This window comes from Gekko japonicus, unplaced genomic scaffold, assembly GCF_001447785.1.
Source record: "Gekko japonicus isolate JY-2015 unplaced genomic scaffold, Gekko_japonicus_V1.1 scaffold805, whole genome shotgun sequence".
Taxonomy (NCBI): domain Eukaryota; kingdom Metazoa; phylum Chordata; class Lepidosauria; order Squamata; family Gekkonidae; genus Gekko; species Gekko japonicus.
In genome coordinates this window covers 400275-414324 of record NW_015173146.1, presented here as the reverse complement: position 1 = coordinate 414324, position 14050 = coordinate 400275, and the positions used below count along the sequence as shown (strand labels likewise).

The window sequence follows — 14050 nt, the reverse complement described above, 5'->3', positions numbered from 1 at the left end:
TCGCTCGCTCACAACTTGAATGCCAGTAGCTCACAAAGTAGGGTTTTTGCTCACAAGACGCCACAGCTTAGAGGGAGCATTGGCTGGAACCCCAGCTTAAACCCAGGTGTTCAAATGGCTGTCGCTTACTGTTGCTCTTAGCAGCTCTTCCCACTTGGCACCCCCAACCCAAAGCGGAGGAGGGTGGTGTGAGCCAGCAAAGGGAGGTGGCCCTTCTGTGCTGCCTGTGCTTTGAGCTTTGCCAGAGCTGAGGGCAGGAGGTTCGACGGAGGGCGGTTACCTGTGTGGACCCTGTAGTGGGTCTCCAGCTGATGCTTGAGGCTAAACTTCTTCCCGCAGCCGTTGCATTCGTAGGGCTTCTCTCCAGTGTGGATGCGCTTGTGGCCTTTCAAAGTGCTCTCGTCCCGGAAGCAGCTGCCACAGAATTCGCACTCGTAAGGGTGGTCCCCTGCAACCAAGAGGGGAAGTTAGAGGGAACATCATAGAAATGATCCACGACATGGGTGGGAGACACTGGACATTCTGCCTCTCCCCAAAGAGTAGACTCAAGGGCATCCCGTGAAGGGGATGGGCGGTAGATTCAGGATGGACAACAGAAGGAAAGGATTTCCTGCCAGAGGATGTAGTGATAGCTACAGGAGCAGACAGCTTTAAAAGGGGATTGGAAAAGATTCATGGAGGAGAGGTCTGTCCGTGGCTACCAGCCATTGTGACTAAAGGGAACCTCCACGTTCAGAGGCAGTCAACCTCTGAATCCCAGTTCCTGGAGGCAACGTCAAGGAAGGACCTCAGCCTCTGTGCCCTGTTGTTGGCCTTCCAGAGGAACTAGTGGGCCACTGTTTGAGACTGGAAACTTGACTAGATGGGCCACTAGTTTGATCCAGCAGGGCTATTTCTTAGGTCAAAGTCAAACACCTTTAATGGCATAGCAGTAAGATACATGGATATACAATGACACAGGATGGATACTTAGGGACATAATAAACAATATGTATCATTCCTTTACGAAAATAGATGTAACTTTGCTTCGGCAAGAAACTTGGCCACTAAATCTGTAATATTAGGCTTAACATCCTTTGGTAGATACTGAATAACCTTTTCCCTATTAGAACTAAAATTAGGAGGAAACAAGGATGGCAACGATTCTTTGCGTATGGCTGAGTGAAACTGACAGTCCAAAGCTCTTCTTAGGTTCTTATTGGGGAAGGCCTCGGCCTCTATGGCCTGTTGTTGGCCCTCCAGAGGAACTGGTTGACCACTGTGTGAGACAGGAGGCTGGACTGGATGGACCCCTGGTCAGATCCAGCAGGGCTCTTCTTATTTTCCAGAGGAAAGTTGGTTTCCAGGTAGGGAACAAGCAACCACAGCTATGGAAGCAGAGGACAACAGAGAGGCCCCCCAGTGGCAGAAATGTGGCACAGATGATTGACGATGATGATGATTTGCATGGACTCTAAACTGGGAGAATCGGGTTTGATTCCCCACTCCTCCACTCACAGTTGCTGGATGACCTTGGGCAAGCCATAGTTCTGTCAGAGCTGTCTCAGCTCCACCCAGCTCACAGGGTGCCTGTTGTGGGGAGGGGAAGGGAAAGGAGTCTGTAAGCCGCTCTGAGACACCTTTGGGTAATGAAGGGCAGGGTATAAATCCAATCTCCTCCTCCTCCTTCTCCTGGTGTAGTGGTTAAGTGCGTGGCCTCTAATCTGGGAGAACCGGGTTTGATTCCCCAGTCCTCCACTCGCAGTTGCTAGATGACCTTGGGCAAGCCATAGTTCTGTCAGAGCTGTCTCAGCTCCACCCACCTCACAGGGTGCCTGTTGTGGGGAGGGGAAGGGAAAGGAGTTTGTCAGCCGCTCTGAGACTCTGAGTGAGGGGCGGGGTATAAATCCAATCTCCTCCTCGTCCTCCTCCTCCTTATTATTACTATTACTATCATTACTATTACTATTATATAATCAAGGTAATAAATTTTGTAGCACCGTAGAGATTAAACGGCTTGTTATGACTCAAGTCTCTACTGCCACCATTTGGAAACTGAACACTACATAGAAGCCCGGGGCACGATCCACCGAGGGCTTCTCACTGAAACCAAGGAGAAAGGTGCTTCATGTGTACTTTCTCTTTGATTTCAGCAGCAACTGTGCCGCAGAACTTCCCGCTGTACTGCGGTGCCTCTCGTGTTTTGCTTTTCGGGTGGGGGAGTGGAGAGGGGTCAGGCACTCAGAAGCCCCACCTTGAATCCCCTGGACAAATGGATCGTTCTACTGCCGCCAATCCCCCCCCCCCAGTATCCCTTCTTTCCCAAGGAAGGGAAAAAGGTGAGTCCTCCCCCATCCCACCCCACCCCCCCGGCTCCTCCTTATTTATTACAGAAGCCGACGCAAGGACAATAAAGATAGATTGATCGGCCCAGACTTTGTTCATGAATATTTAAATATCGCTGATTTGTCTTGTCAGTGTAATTACAATTTTCTCTGGGCCCCGCGTATCCGCCGACCACAAGTTTATGGTAAAGAATGGGCCACCGTATTTCACTTGCCCCGCTGCAGATGTGCAGAGCCACCAAAGCGTGTAATGCTCCCCGCATTTCATACATTTTCCTCAGCTGCTGAAGGCTTAAGTCATCCACAATGACCTACGCGTTTTCATTATCTCCATGTCAAACCCAACTCGTGCCTGAGCATAAATTGTCCTCCTCGTTATAGACTCGGGCGGCTGCTGCCTCCACTTCCTCCTCGCCATGATATTTTACTCTCTCCGGCTTATTTGTCTCCCCCTGCGCACCCACCCCCACCCTCATAGCACCCTCCTCTCCTAAATTAGGACCCCCCCACCTCATCAATTCCAACCTTGCAGTCAAGTTCTGCAGGCGCGGCCGAGCCGTTTTCTAAAATGCTGTGCGTGTGGCAAGTCCCGATGTCGTATTTTGGGGACTCGGAAACATGCACAGCTATCTTATCCCACGTCGGGACCTTGGTCCGAAATGGTCTCCTCTGGCCCGTAGCAGTTGTCCAGGACCTCAGGCAGACAAGAGCTTCCCTGGTCTTCTCCTATGGGGAGGGACTGTGGCTCAGTGGTCGAGTCTCTGCTTGGCATGCAGAAGGTCCCAGGTTCAATCCCTGGCACCTCCAGTTAAAAGATCTGGCAGCCGGTGATATGAAAGCTCTCTGTTTCCCAACTCTATGTTTCTATGTAAGGCCTCTGCCTGAGACCCTGGAAAGCCGCTGCCAGTCTGAGTAGGCAATACTGACTTTGATGGACTGAGGGTCTGATTCAGGATCAGGCAGCATCAGGTGTGTTCATGTATACCCAGAGCCCTTAACTGGAGGGGATGCCAGGGACTGAACCTGGGGACCTTCCGCATGCCAACCGGATGCTTTTGCCGCTGAGTCACAGCCCTTCCATGGGAGGACTCCCACACCACGGTGCACTGCCAGCGTTTATGTGCATTTTTCAAGAGAAACAAAAACACCAATCTTAACAGGGACCGGCCTCTTAATTTGCACCCCTGACTGCCGGCATTCTCTGCAGTCCTCTGTGATTTCTTTAGCACATCATTTCGTTCCTCTTCTGTTGCCCAGAAAACTCGAGTTTTGAACCCGGAAGCCTTTTCCCAAGAGGTCTTGGCAAATGTAACGATCAACCGTCTCACATTAAAGGAGACAAAATCTCAATCATTGGCAAGACTGGTCAATGACAACTGCCTTGTTATCTGTAGACCAGAGCTACACCAGAGCTAGATCACAACTAAGACAGCCGCCAGTCATTACACACACACACACACACAATCCAATTTATGGCATGTTGATTAACGTTGTGGAGCGTCTTAATGAGGCTGACATTAAGTCCACGACTAACGGGACTAATTAGAGCCCCCTCCGGCCAGTTGTCTGCAGCTGTGAGCCGGCCTCCATCACGTTACCTGGCATGTTCCTTAGTGGGCAGGACAGCCAATTGTGGGGAGGTCCCTGTAAACCGCCTGGCCGGCCAGCAGAGCTTACGGCTTTATTCTCTAGCTGGCCAAGTAAATCAGGGATCTGTCACTGCTGGGAGCTCGGCTGGCCCGTTTACCCAACGCAGCTGCGGATGCTAAACACGCAGCGCTGGAGGCAAATGGAGCCGGAGAGAATGGAATAGTAATGAGGCAAAGCGGAGAGCCGTGCGCCATGCAAGAGCACCAATCCCCACCAAGGCTGGAGGGCTGCAGAAGAGAGAGGGGTGGGCTGGCCGACACCCTTGTGGGTCTCTCGGGAAGCAGCAGCCAGTTAAGTTGAGCCCCACAGCTCACGAGACATCTTTGGGATTTTTGCTGCTGGAGGCTGGGTCACACGTTTTACTTCTGTTGAAGTTTTTCTTTTCTTTTTTGCCCTCAAATTGCGACTGGCTCATGGTGACCCCGGCTGCGGTGGCTCAGAGGTTAAGATGCTGAGCTGCAGACCGGACGGTCAGTAGTTCAGCAGTTTGAGACCCGAGTGCCGCAGGACGGAGTGAGCTCCCGTCTCTGGTCCCAGCTCCTGCCAACTTAGCAGTTCGAAAGCAAGAAACTGCAAGTAGATAAATAGGTACCACTTCGGTGGGAAGGGAACAGCGTTCCATGCGCCTCGGTGTTTAGTCATGCCGGCCACATGGCCATGGAGAAGTCTCTGGAGATGAGCACCGCCCCCTAGAGTCAGAATTGACTGGCTTTCAAGCAAGGGAAACCTTTACCTTTACCTGGTGACCACAGCCATTGGGTGTTCTAGGCAGAAGACAAACAGAGGTGGTTTGCCATCACCTTCCTCTGCACAGCAACCCTGGTTGTGACTTTATGGCACTTTCTGCCACCAGCAGCCCACGTGTACACAACAGAGGGAAAACCTCGCCCACCTCTGGCCCACGGTTGTAAGCACATATGCAACATTTTTTAAAAGAGGGGACTCCCAGAATTCCTCCAGAATGGAAGCCACCCTTCTCCCTGTGGGGCACAGAAGCCCCTTTGGGCGCACCTTGGTAGGTGTTCTTTGTCTCCCTGACCCAACTTACTGCCATGGGCATGGAGGAGGATGAGCTGGCAGAGCCTGCAGAAACCACAGCTGGCCCCTCTGAAGCAGCAGAGGAGGATAGGTGGCAGTTGCCTGTAACAGCAGTCTTCACACCTGGCTCAGATAAGAAGGAAGAACTGCAAGCTGAAAGTCCTCCTGACTCACCCCCAGTGTGACTCATTTAAGGGAGCGACTGCAACAAAACTTAGCAAGCAGACGAAGAGAGGCCAGGCTACAAGGGAGACGCTCAGGCAGCCCAGAGTTCTAACAGGAGCCTGGCCGATCGTGCAGCTGGCTAACTGGTAGCAGCATTTAATTTCACACTCTGGGCAGTACTCTTCGTGGAAGCAACATGTCAGCTTCGTGCTGCTAGCATCCAGTCCAGCTCGGCTCTTTCACCTAGACCTTCAGACCCCCTGGCTTTGGACTTGGCTCTGTGTTCCTGGCTCCTGGCCCCAGCTTGGCTTTGGACTACGTTTCTGGTTAGTGATGTGGACTTGGCTCTGTGTTTCTGGCTCCTGAACCCGGCTTGGCTTTTTGGACTTTGCACTGTCTTCTTGGCTCCTGACCTTGGCCTGTCCTGGACTCCCTTTGACTGGCACCCCAGCCCGAGACACTTACCCGTATGGGAGCGCAGGTGCCTCTTGAGGGCTGTGTGGCTGGGGAAGGTACGGTTACACTCGCTGCAGATGTAGCTGCGCACCCCTGCGTGGACTTCCATGTGCTGCTGGAGGGCGGTTTGAGTCTGGAACCGTTTCCCGCAGAGGAGGCAGAAGACGGCCATGTCGGAGCCTGCGGAGAGGACAAGGAGGGAGGAAAGTGCCGGTCAAGGGCCTGGATCACCATTTCAACCCACTTCTCACCCTGGGACAAGCCCCTGCTCCAGTCTAGGCATTCTTGAAAACCTCACCCTCCTTTCTGTGATATTGTGGACTGCCAAAAACGACAGATTAGTGGGTTCTCAATCAAATCAAACCTGGAGTCTCGTAGAAGCTAAAATGACCAAACTGAGGCCATTGTACTTTGGCCACTTTATGAGAAGACAAGACTCAATGGAAAAGACAATCATGCTAGGAGAAGTGGAAGGCAAAAGGAAAAGAGGAAGACCCAGCAGGAGATGGTTGGACTCAGTCAAGGAAGCCTCAAAGGCCCCCCAGTTTGCAAGACAGGCTTCCCAAGTCCCCCTGGGGGGCAGGGAAAACCCCGCCCCAGAGGCCTGTTCCCTGCCGCCAGCGGATCAGGCCCCGGGGGGAACCCCACCTCGATGTGCGCGTCACCCGGAAGTGACGCGACCACAGTGGGCACGCTGGGGGTGGGGCACGGTCATCCAAGGGAAAACTCTATGGTTTTCCCTCGGATGGTCGTGGCCCCGCCCCCAGCATGCCGGCGTCGTCATGTCACTTCTGGGTGACGTGCGCACGTGCTCCAGCCACGGCGCGGGAGTCCCCCGATAAGGAGATATTTTGACTTGGCAACCCTATTGCAAGACCCGAGCGAGGCGGTTAGTGAAAGCACGTTTTGGAGGACATTAATCCATTGGGGGTCGCCATAAGTTGAAAATTAGTTGGTGGCCCTTCACACACGGAGAGAGCCCGGCGGCACCCCTCTGGTCACAGCCAACCTTAGCCAGCCACCCCTCTGACTTCAGACAGTTCATCGGACTTTGCCAACATACTCTGAGGCACATTTTTATTTATTTATTTCCTTTAGAGCCAGTTTGGTGTAGTGGTTAAGTGTGCAGACTCTAACCTGGGAGGAGTGGGGAATCAAGCCCAGTTCCCTACTCCTCCACGTGCAGCTGCTGGATGATCTTGGACAAGCCATAGTTCTGATAAGAGCTGTTCTTGAAAAAGAGCCATTTCTCTCAGAGCTCTCTCAGCCCCACCTGCCTCACAGGGGGTCTGTTGTGGGGAGGGGAAGGGAAAGGAGTTTGTAAGCTGCTCTGAGACTCCTTTGGGTAGTGACGGGTGGGGTATAAACCCAATCTCCTCCTCTTCTTCTTCCTCTTCTTCTTCTTCTTCTTCTCCCACCTTTTCCCCCAATGGGGGACTCAAAGGGGCTGAAAGCTTTCTCCTCTCCTCCGTCTGACCTTCGCAACAATGTTTGAACCCGCATTTCCTAGTCTGGCACTTGAACCACCCCTCCACCCTGGCACTCGGAGGCATATTTTGGTAGTCGAGAGGACAAGAAACTTGCTTAGATCAAAGTAAAAGAATGGGTTCAATGGGTTGACATTAATCAGAAGAGTTTTCGGCTAAACATGAGGAAGAACTTCATGACAGTTAGAGCGGTTCCTCAGTGGAACAGGCTTCCTCAGGAGGAGGTACTCTCCTTCTCCGGAGGTTTTCAAACAGAGGCTCGATGGCCCTCTGACAGCAATGTGGATTCTGTGAACTTAGGCCGTTCATGAGAGGGAGGGCAGGAAGGGTTGCCCCAGTGGTTGGTTCTCGTGGCCCTTTCTTACACACCCAGGGAAATGCTGATTGTCACTTTGGGGTCAGGAAGCAATCTTGAAGGGTTTTTTTTGTCATCTTCTGGGTGTGGAACAGCAGTCACTACTGGTGTGGAGGGGGAGGTATTTGTGAATTTCCTGCGTTGTGCAGGGGGTTGGACTATATGGCCCTGGGGGTCTCTTCCAACTCTACGGTTGTATTATTCTATGAAATGAAAGAAAAGAAATGGGGTGTGTGTGTTGTATTTTATTTGCGGTTTTTTTTTGTAGAAGGAGAAGAGATTGGATTTATACCCCGCCCTTCACTACCCAAAGGAGTTTCAGAGTGGCTTACAAACTCCTTCCCCTCCCCCTTCCCAAAACAGACACCCTGTGAGGTAGAAGAAGAAGAAGAGATTAGATTTATACCCCACCCTTCACTCCCCAAAGGAGTCTCAGAGCGGCTTACAAACTCCCTTCCCTTCCCCTCCCCACAACAGACACCCTGTCAGGTCGGTGGGGCTGAGAGAGTTCTTTCGAGAACTGTCCTTGAGAGAACAGCTCTAAGAGAACTATGGCTTGCCCAAGGTCATCCAGCCAGGTGCATGTGGAGGAGCAGGGAATCAAACCCGGTTCTCCCAGATTAGAGTCTGCGCTCTTAACCACGACACCAAACTGGCTCCTAAAGGATATTGATCCCCCTAAAGAATATTGATCACAAGCACGGTCCCAGCTAGGACTGTGGCCCTCCCTGTTTCTAGCACACATTAAAGAAGCACGTATAACATACAATTATTTGGATCGCAGCATCTGGATTTTTGTGAAGCCTCCTCGGGGTTTGCCGGTGACAAGATGGCCTCACAATTGCGAGGACACCTTCCTTCGTGCCACATGCTTATGCGACTGTGAGCCAGCTACATCAAAAGCTGCCATCAAAGAGCATATTAGCAAAAAAACATCTTCTCTAATGAAACCTGATTAAACTAGTTAGAAAACAAATTAAAATAAAATAATAAAATAAAAAGGCAGATTAAAAAAGGGGGGGGGGAGAAAGGAGTGTTATGATGTGTCGGCAGCCGCTCTGAAATCCCATCAGTCGAAATTGGGAAGAGAATGTGTTTCCTAATGCATTCCTGCCAGATCCATCGGCGAGAGGCAATTTTTGAAGGGATAAAATTAAAAATATTAACTATCGCTCTAAAAACTGCCTCGTTGCAGGTTGCGGAGAGCAAGGGTAGAAGGGGCTCCAATTGTGTCTGATGGCCAGCAATAACAGCAAAGCTTCTGATATGATAACAACAATGAGCTGGAAATGTAGGGACTTTGAGAAACAGCCTCAGAGGAGGAGAGTTTGGTTCTAGGCCGGCGCTACTTTTTAAAACAAGCTTTGGTTCAAGGTGCATCTAGCCCTTCTGTAATATACTGGGTTCAGACGTGTAGAGTGATCAGCTCATATTTATTAGTGGTTTTCAGCTCAACTAAAAGACAAACTTGCAGAGTCCGAGCCCTGCTTATATTCGTACAATACACCACACCCAACACACACACCACACTCCCCATGTTAGGCTATTTACAGAGTATTGTTAAGCAATTGACTTACTAGGATTCGGGTCAATCTGTTGGTTCATTCTGGGATCCTAGCCTTCTATTGTTACGTGTTCTAAGCTTCGCTATTTCACATGTCCGTTGCAGCCCGTTCAAAAGTACAGTTCCATCGCAATACATAACACCTTGGCTTACTCAAGTTAACACTGGCGTCTTTACAAGAAGTGTACGAAGGCTTCCCTGCTTGTCTAGCAGGCAATCAACCCAGTCTCAATTGCAGAAGTTCTCATAACTGGGGATTACAGACAGCCACCTTTTATACCAAGGTTTCATCTGAATGCTCGATTGTGTCCCAGTTCCTAAACCAAAGCACACCTTTTGGTCTGAACAGGAAGTGTTCTTCATGCTCGTTGGCAGGCAAACATGACCTCTGACACTTTATACGTCGACAGCGCAAGTGGCGCCTGAACACGCTCACTCACTACTGGGGAAAGAATACCATGCCCTTGGCCTCCTGTGCTGTTCAGAACCACCCGGGGCAAATGCAGATTGAAGAGGCATCAAAAACACTCCTTATGCAGTGCCTCCGGAGGTGGTAAACCATTCTCCACCCCAGTTCCCGTATTTATATTTACCTACTGACAACAACACATACCCAATAAATAACCCCGGCGCTACTAAAACAATTTTCTTTGGTTTATACTAAGTTGATTGTTTCAAAATGCACGAGTCAGTGAGAACGGCATTGTGCTGGGAAGATTAAAGTGAGAGAGAGAAAACAACCCTGGCTTTGGAAGGCACAAAGGACAGAAATGAAGCGGTCTCCGAAAGTGTATTAGCAATTCATTAATGACATCACAATGCTATCAAGGTAAGCACTGTATCTGCAGTGCTCTCTTGGTGGTTGTGGTTGTTGTTTTTTAAAAGAGGAAAATTGAGACACAATCTCCACTTCATTTTGCATGCAGAGACGACCCACCCAGACGTACATCTGCATGGCACGGAGCTGCAAAGAGCTTCAGTCACAAAGGCCCAACTGGGCTGAATGCAGAGCACGGGGGTTGTTGTGTATCCATAGGGAGTGTACATGCACTTGGGCTTGCACGTGGGCAGGGGTATGAGCGCAGCTTCAGGTTCCAACACAGTAGCGGGCAATAGGGCTATTTTTGGGCAGGAATTAGAGCTCTTCTTACAGGAGCTAATGTAAGCTCTTGGAGGATTGGCTACATTAGGGGTGTGTCACTTAATATGCAAATGAGTACATGCTACAAAAAGAGCCCTGCAAGGATTGGGAAGGCATTTAAAGCTAAGGGAAAGAATGGGGCATGGCTTAATATGCTAATGTGTTTCTGCTGTTGGGTGTGGCCTATTATACTAATGAGTTCCTGCTGGGCTTTTTCTACAAAAAAAGCCCTGGCGGGCGAGGATCCTAGGACGGACCTATCGGCCACCTCGGAGGAAGTGTGCCTGCACATGAACGCTAAAACCTCGCATGACACTTCGTTGGTCTTAAAGGTGCCCCCGCTGGACTCAAACTTTGTCCTGCTGCTTCAGATCAACACGGCTCCCCGCCTGGATCAACACTTCAGATGTTCTTCTTCTGGTGGCAATTTAACATGGCATTTTCTGCTTGCCACACAGGTTTGAATTTTAAGAGTTGGCCCTCTTCTGTTCTTAACTAACCTTTATAGGTTCTGAATTCTGGGAAATTCCTGGACATTTGGGGGGGGAGAGGTGGAGCCTGAGGAAGCCAGGGTTTGGGGAGGGGAGGGACCTCAGCAGGACATGATGTCATAGAACCCACCCTCCAGAGGAGCCGTTTCCTCCAGGGGAACAGATGTCTGTTATCTGGAGATCAGTTGTCATTCCAGGAGATCTCTGGGCCCCACCTGGAGGCTGGCAACCCTAAGCAACATCCCAAAGCTCCAACTTCATAGAATCATAAAATGTCGGAGTTGGAAGGAACCTTGCAGGTCATCTAGTCCAACCCCCTGCACTCTGCAGGAGCATAGTCGAAAGAGAGCCCTACAACATACCCGGAAGATGGTCGTCCAGCCTCCGCTTGAAAATGTCCAGCAAAGGAGCCTCCACCACCTCCCGAGGCAGACTGTTCCACTGCTCAACCACCCTCACAGTTAGGAAGTTTCTCCTGATATTTAGCCGGTAACGACTCCCTTGTAATTTCCACCCATTATAGAATCATAGAATGTTAGAGTTGGAAGGGACCTTGCAGGTCATCTAGTCCAGCCCCATGCACTCTGCAAGAGCATAGTTGGAAGATAGCCATACAACACACCCGGAAGACGGTCATCCAGCCTCCACCTGAACACGTCCAGCGAAGGAGCCTCCACCACCTCCCGAGGCAGACTGTTCCACTGCTCAACCACCCTCACAGTTAGGAAGTTTCTCCTGATATTTAGCCGGTAACGACTCCCTTGTAATTTCCACCCATTAGGTCTAGTCTTGCAATCCGGAGCAAGAGAGAATAGATCCGCTTCATCTTCTACATGACAGCCCTTCAGATACTTGAAGACTGCAGTCATGTCCCCTCTAAGCCTTCTCTTTCCCAGGCTAAACAGACCCAACTCTGTCAGCCTTTCCTCATAAGACTTGGATTCCAACCCTCTCACCATCCTGGTTGCCCTCTTCTGGACACGCTTTCTTGGGACCTGTACAAGCAAGGAGCCTGGCACGCCTAACTTGAGTCCCGTGGCACCTTACAGACCTACAAGCTTTCCAGGGGGTTGCGCTTTCGAGAGTCAAACCTCCCTTCGTCAGATATGGGTCAGAATGGAGATCCCGGAGTCCTTACCTCCCAGTCAGAAGGTGGGAGGGGCGTTGCAAAGAAGAATGCGGAGGTATCAGGCAATGCTCTCTCCAAGCTGTGAAGTCTCGTGAACAAAAATTCTACTTTGTGAGCTCCTGGCATTAAACTTGTGAGCGAGCAATTTGGCTACTGCATAAATTAGTCTGCTCTGGAGCCATCCTTCCTGAGCTAAGGCAAAAATGTGTGAGCTAGAGGCTAAAAATCTGCAAGCTAGCTCACACTAACTCAGCTTAGAGGGAACAGTGGTACTAGGCACATCATGATCAGCTTGATCAGAGCAGAGGAGAAACTGCTTGCGACACAGAACCGGTTGAGACCACTTCCCAGAACCTTGCTGTAGAGCCAGGAGCCCAGAATTTATTTATTGATGGCAGTTTAATGCCGCCTTTCTACCCAAACAAGGTTCCCAAGGGGGCAAACACCGAGGCTTTAAAACATTTTAAAACAGCATTTCAAATGTACATGTAAAATCTTTTTAACAGTGCAATAAAAAAAATACAGACATGGAAACACAACACCAGACTACAGCCAGAGAGCTCTCTCATCTCCGTGCCAAGAGAGAGATTCATGCACTTGTGGAAGTTACAAAAAAAAACCCCACGCCAAAAAACACCCTTCTCTGTTTACACCTGAGCTCGCCTCCCTACAAATGAGGCCTTCGAGAGGAACCAGGGGAGTGCAGTAGGCGCCAAACGCACAGCTGGAGAACATTGCAGGTGCCTTACCTTCCAAGAGGAAGGCTGTTATTACCCTGCATCCTAAACGCTGACTTAATCAGGGAGAGGGACCTCTAAATAGAAACAGGCTTTTTTGGGTAACAAATTGCTAAACAGGAACATGTCAGTGTAGGGGAAGAAGCGGGAGAATCACTACCAAAGTTAGTAAGCCCCAAACACTGCCAAGTGCGCTCATGCGGACCTGAGCAGTCGGGTTAGAACGGATAAAAGGAAGTCCTTCTTCACCCAAGGAGTGATTCACACATGGAATTCACTGCCACAGAAGGTGGCGGCAGCTACAAGCATGGACGGCTTCGAGAGGGAACTGGATAAGCATACGGAGCAGAGGTCCATCAGTGGCTATTAGCCACAAGGTACAGAGAGGAACTCTCAGTCTGGGGCAAGGGATGCTCTGTCTTCTTGGTGCTTGGGGGGGCAACAGCGGGAGGGCTTCTAGTGTCCTGGCCCCACTGATGGACAGTACTCCCTCTAAGCTGAGTTGGTGTGAGCTACCTCAGTTTTTTTAGCTTCCGACTCACACAGTTTTGTCTTAGCTCAGGGATGGCTCCAGAGCAAACTAATTTATGCAGCAGCCAAATTGCTTGCTCACAACTTTAATGCCAGGAGCTCACAAGGTAGAATTTTTGCTCACAAGACTCCACAGCTTAAAGGGAGCATTGCTGATGGACTTCCTGACGGCCCCTGGTCATGGAAAGACACTTGTCTCATGCCTTGTCTTGGTGTTTGGGGGAGACCAACAGTGGGAGGGCTCCTAGTGTCCTGGCCCCACTGGTTTGGCACCTGGTATTTTTTACCACTGTGTGACACACAGAGTGTTGGACTGGATGGGCCTTTGGCCTGATCCAACATTGGCTTCTCTTATGTCCTCTTATGTTCTTAAGAGAGGGTTCCTTTTCCTGATCCCAGCTGCCTTTGTCTTTTCCTGCCTCTCAAAGAAAGGGTGGGACGGAAAGAGGGCTTGAAGGGCCTACTAGTTTAACTGTTGGTCCTTGGACTGCCAACCTCCAGGTGGAGGCTGGCTACTGCCCGGAATGACAGCTAATCTCCAGACATCACAGACGGCATATTTATTTATTGTTTCTTTATTTTAGACATTTGTTCCACTTCTCCTGGAGAAAGTGGCTGCTTCGGAAGGTGGACTCTATGGCATTACACCCTACCAAGGTCCCTCCCCTCCCCAAGCCCCACCCTCTCAGGCTCCACCCCCCAAATCTCAATTCCGCAGGGCCTGTCAGGGCAAAGATGTTCCGCCAGGCTTTTAGTTGAGGACAGCAACGGTTAAGACCGGCACCCTTTTCTTTTTCCTGTGGTCCCCATGTCCCCTCTCAGCTTGCTGCATGAACAGCAGGGGTCATTTCCTGCGGGAACGCACAGGAGCGGAGCTCCGGCAGTAAAGAGCCCAGGGGGCGGGCACATGCAACAAGCCCCGCCCCCTGCTCCCAGCAGCCCTCAGTCAGAGCAAGAAGCAGCCAGGTAAGCTGCAGAGCCC

At 50.7% G+C, this 14050-nt stretch overlaps 1 protein-coding gene across 1 annotated transcript in view; it reads right to left on the bottom strand.

The window, feature by feature from the left end:
- Positions 1 to 14050, bottom strand: part of LOC107119747 (zinc finger and BTB domain-containing protein 16-like) — a 239183-nt gene that overhangs the window by 3992 nt on the left and 221141 nt on the right. The window contains exons 4-5 of the mRNA XM_015422329.1: positions 5643 to 5813; positions 281 to 448 (exon numbers count right to left, since the gene is read on the bottom strand). Of these exons, the coding sequence (XP_015277815.1) occupies positions 281 to 448; positions 5643 to 5813 (339 nt within the window). The remainder of the gene's footprint in view (positions 1 to 280; positions 449 to 5642; positions 5814 to 14050) is intronic.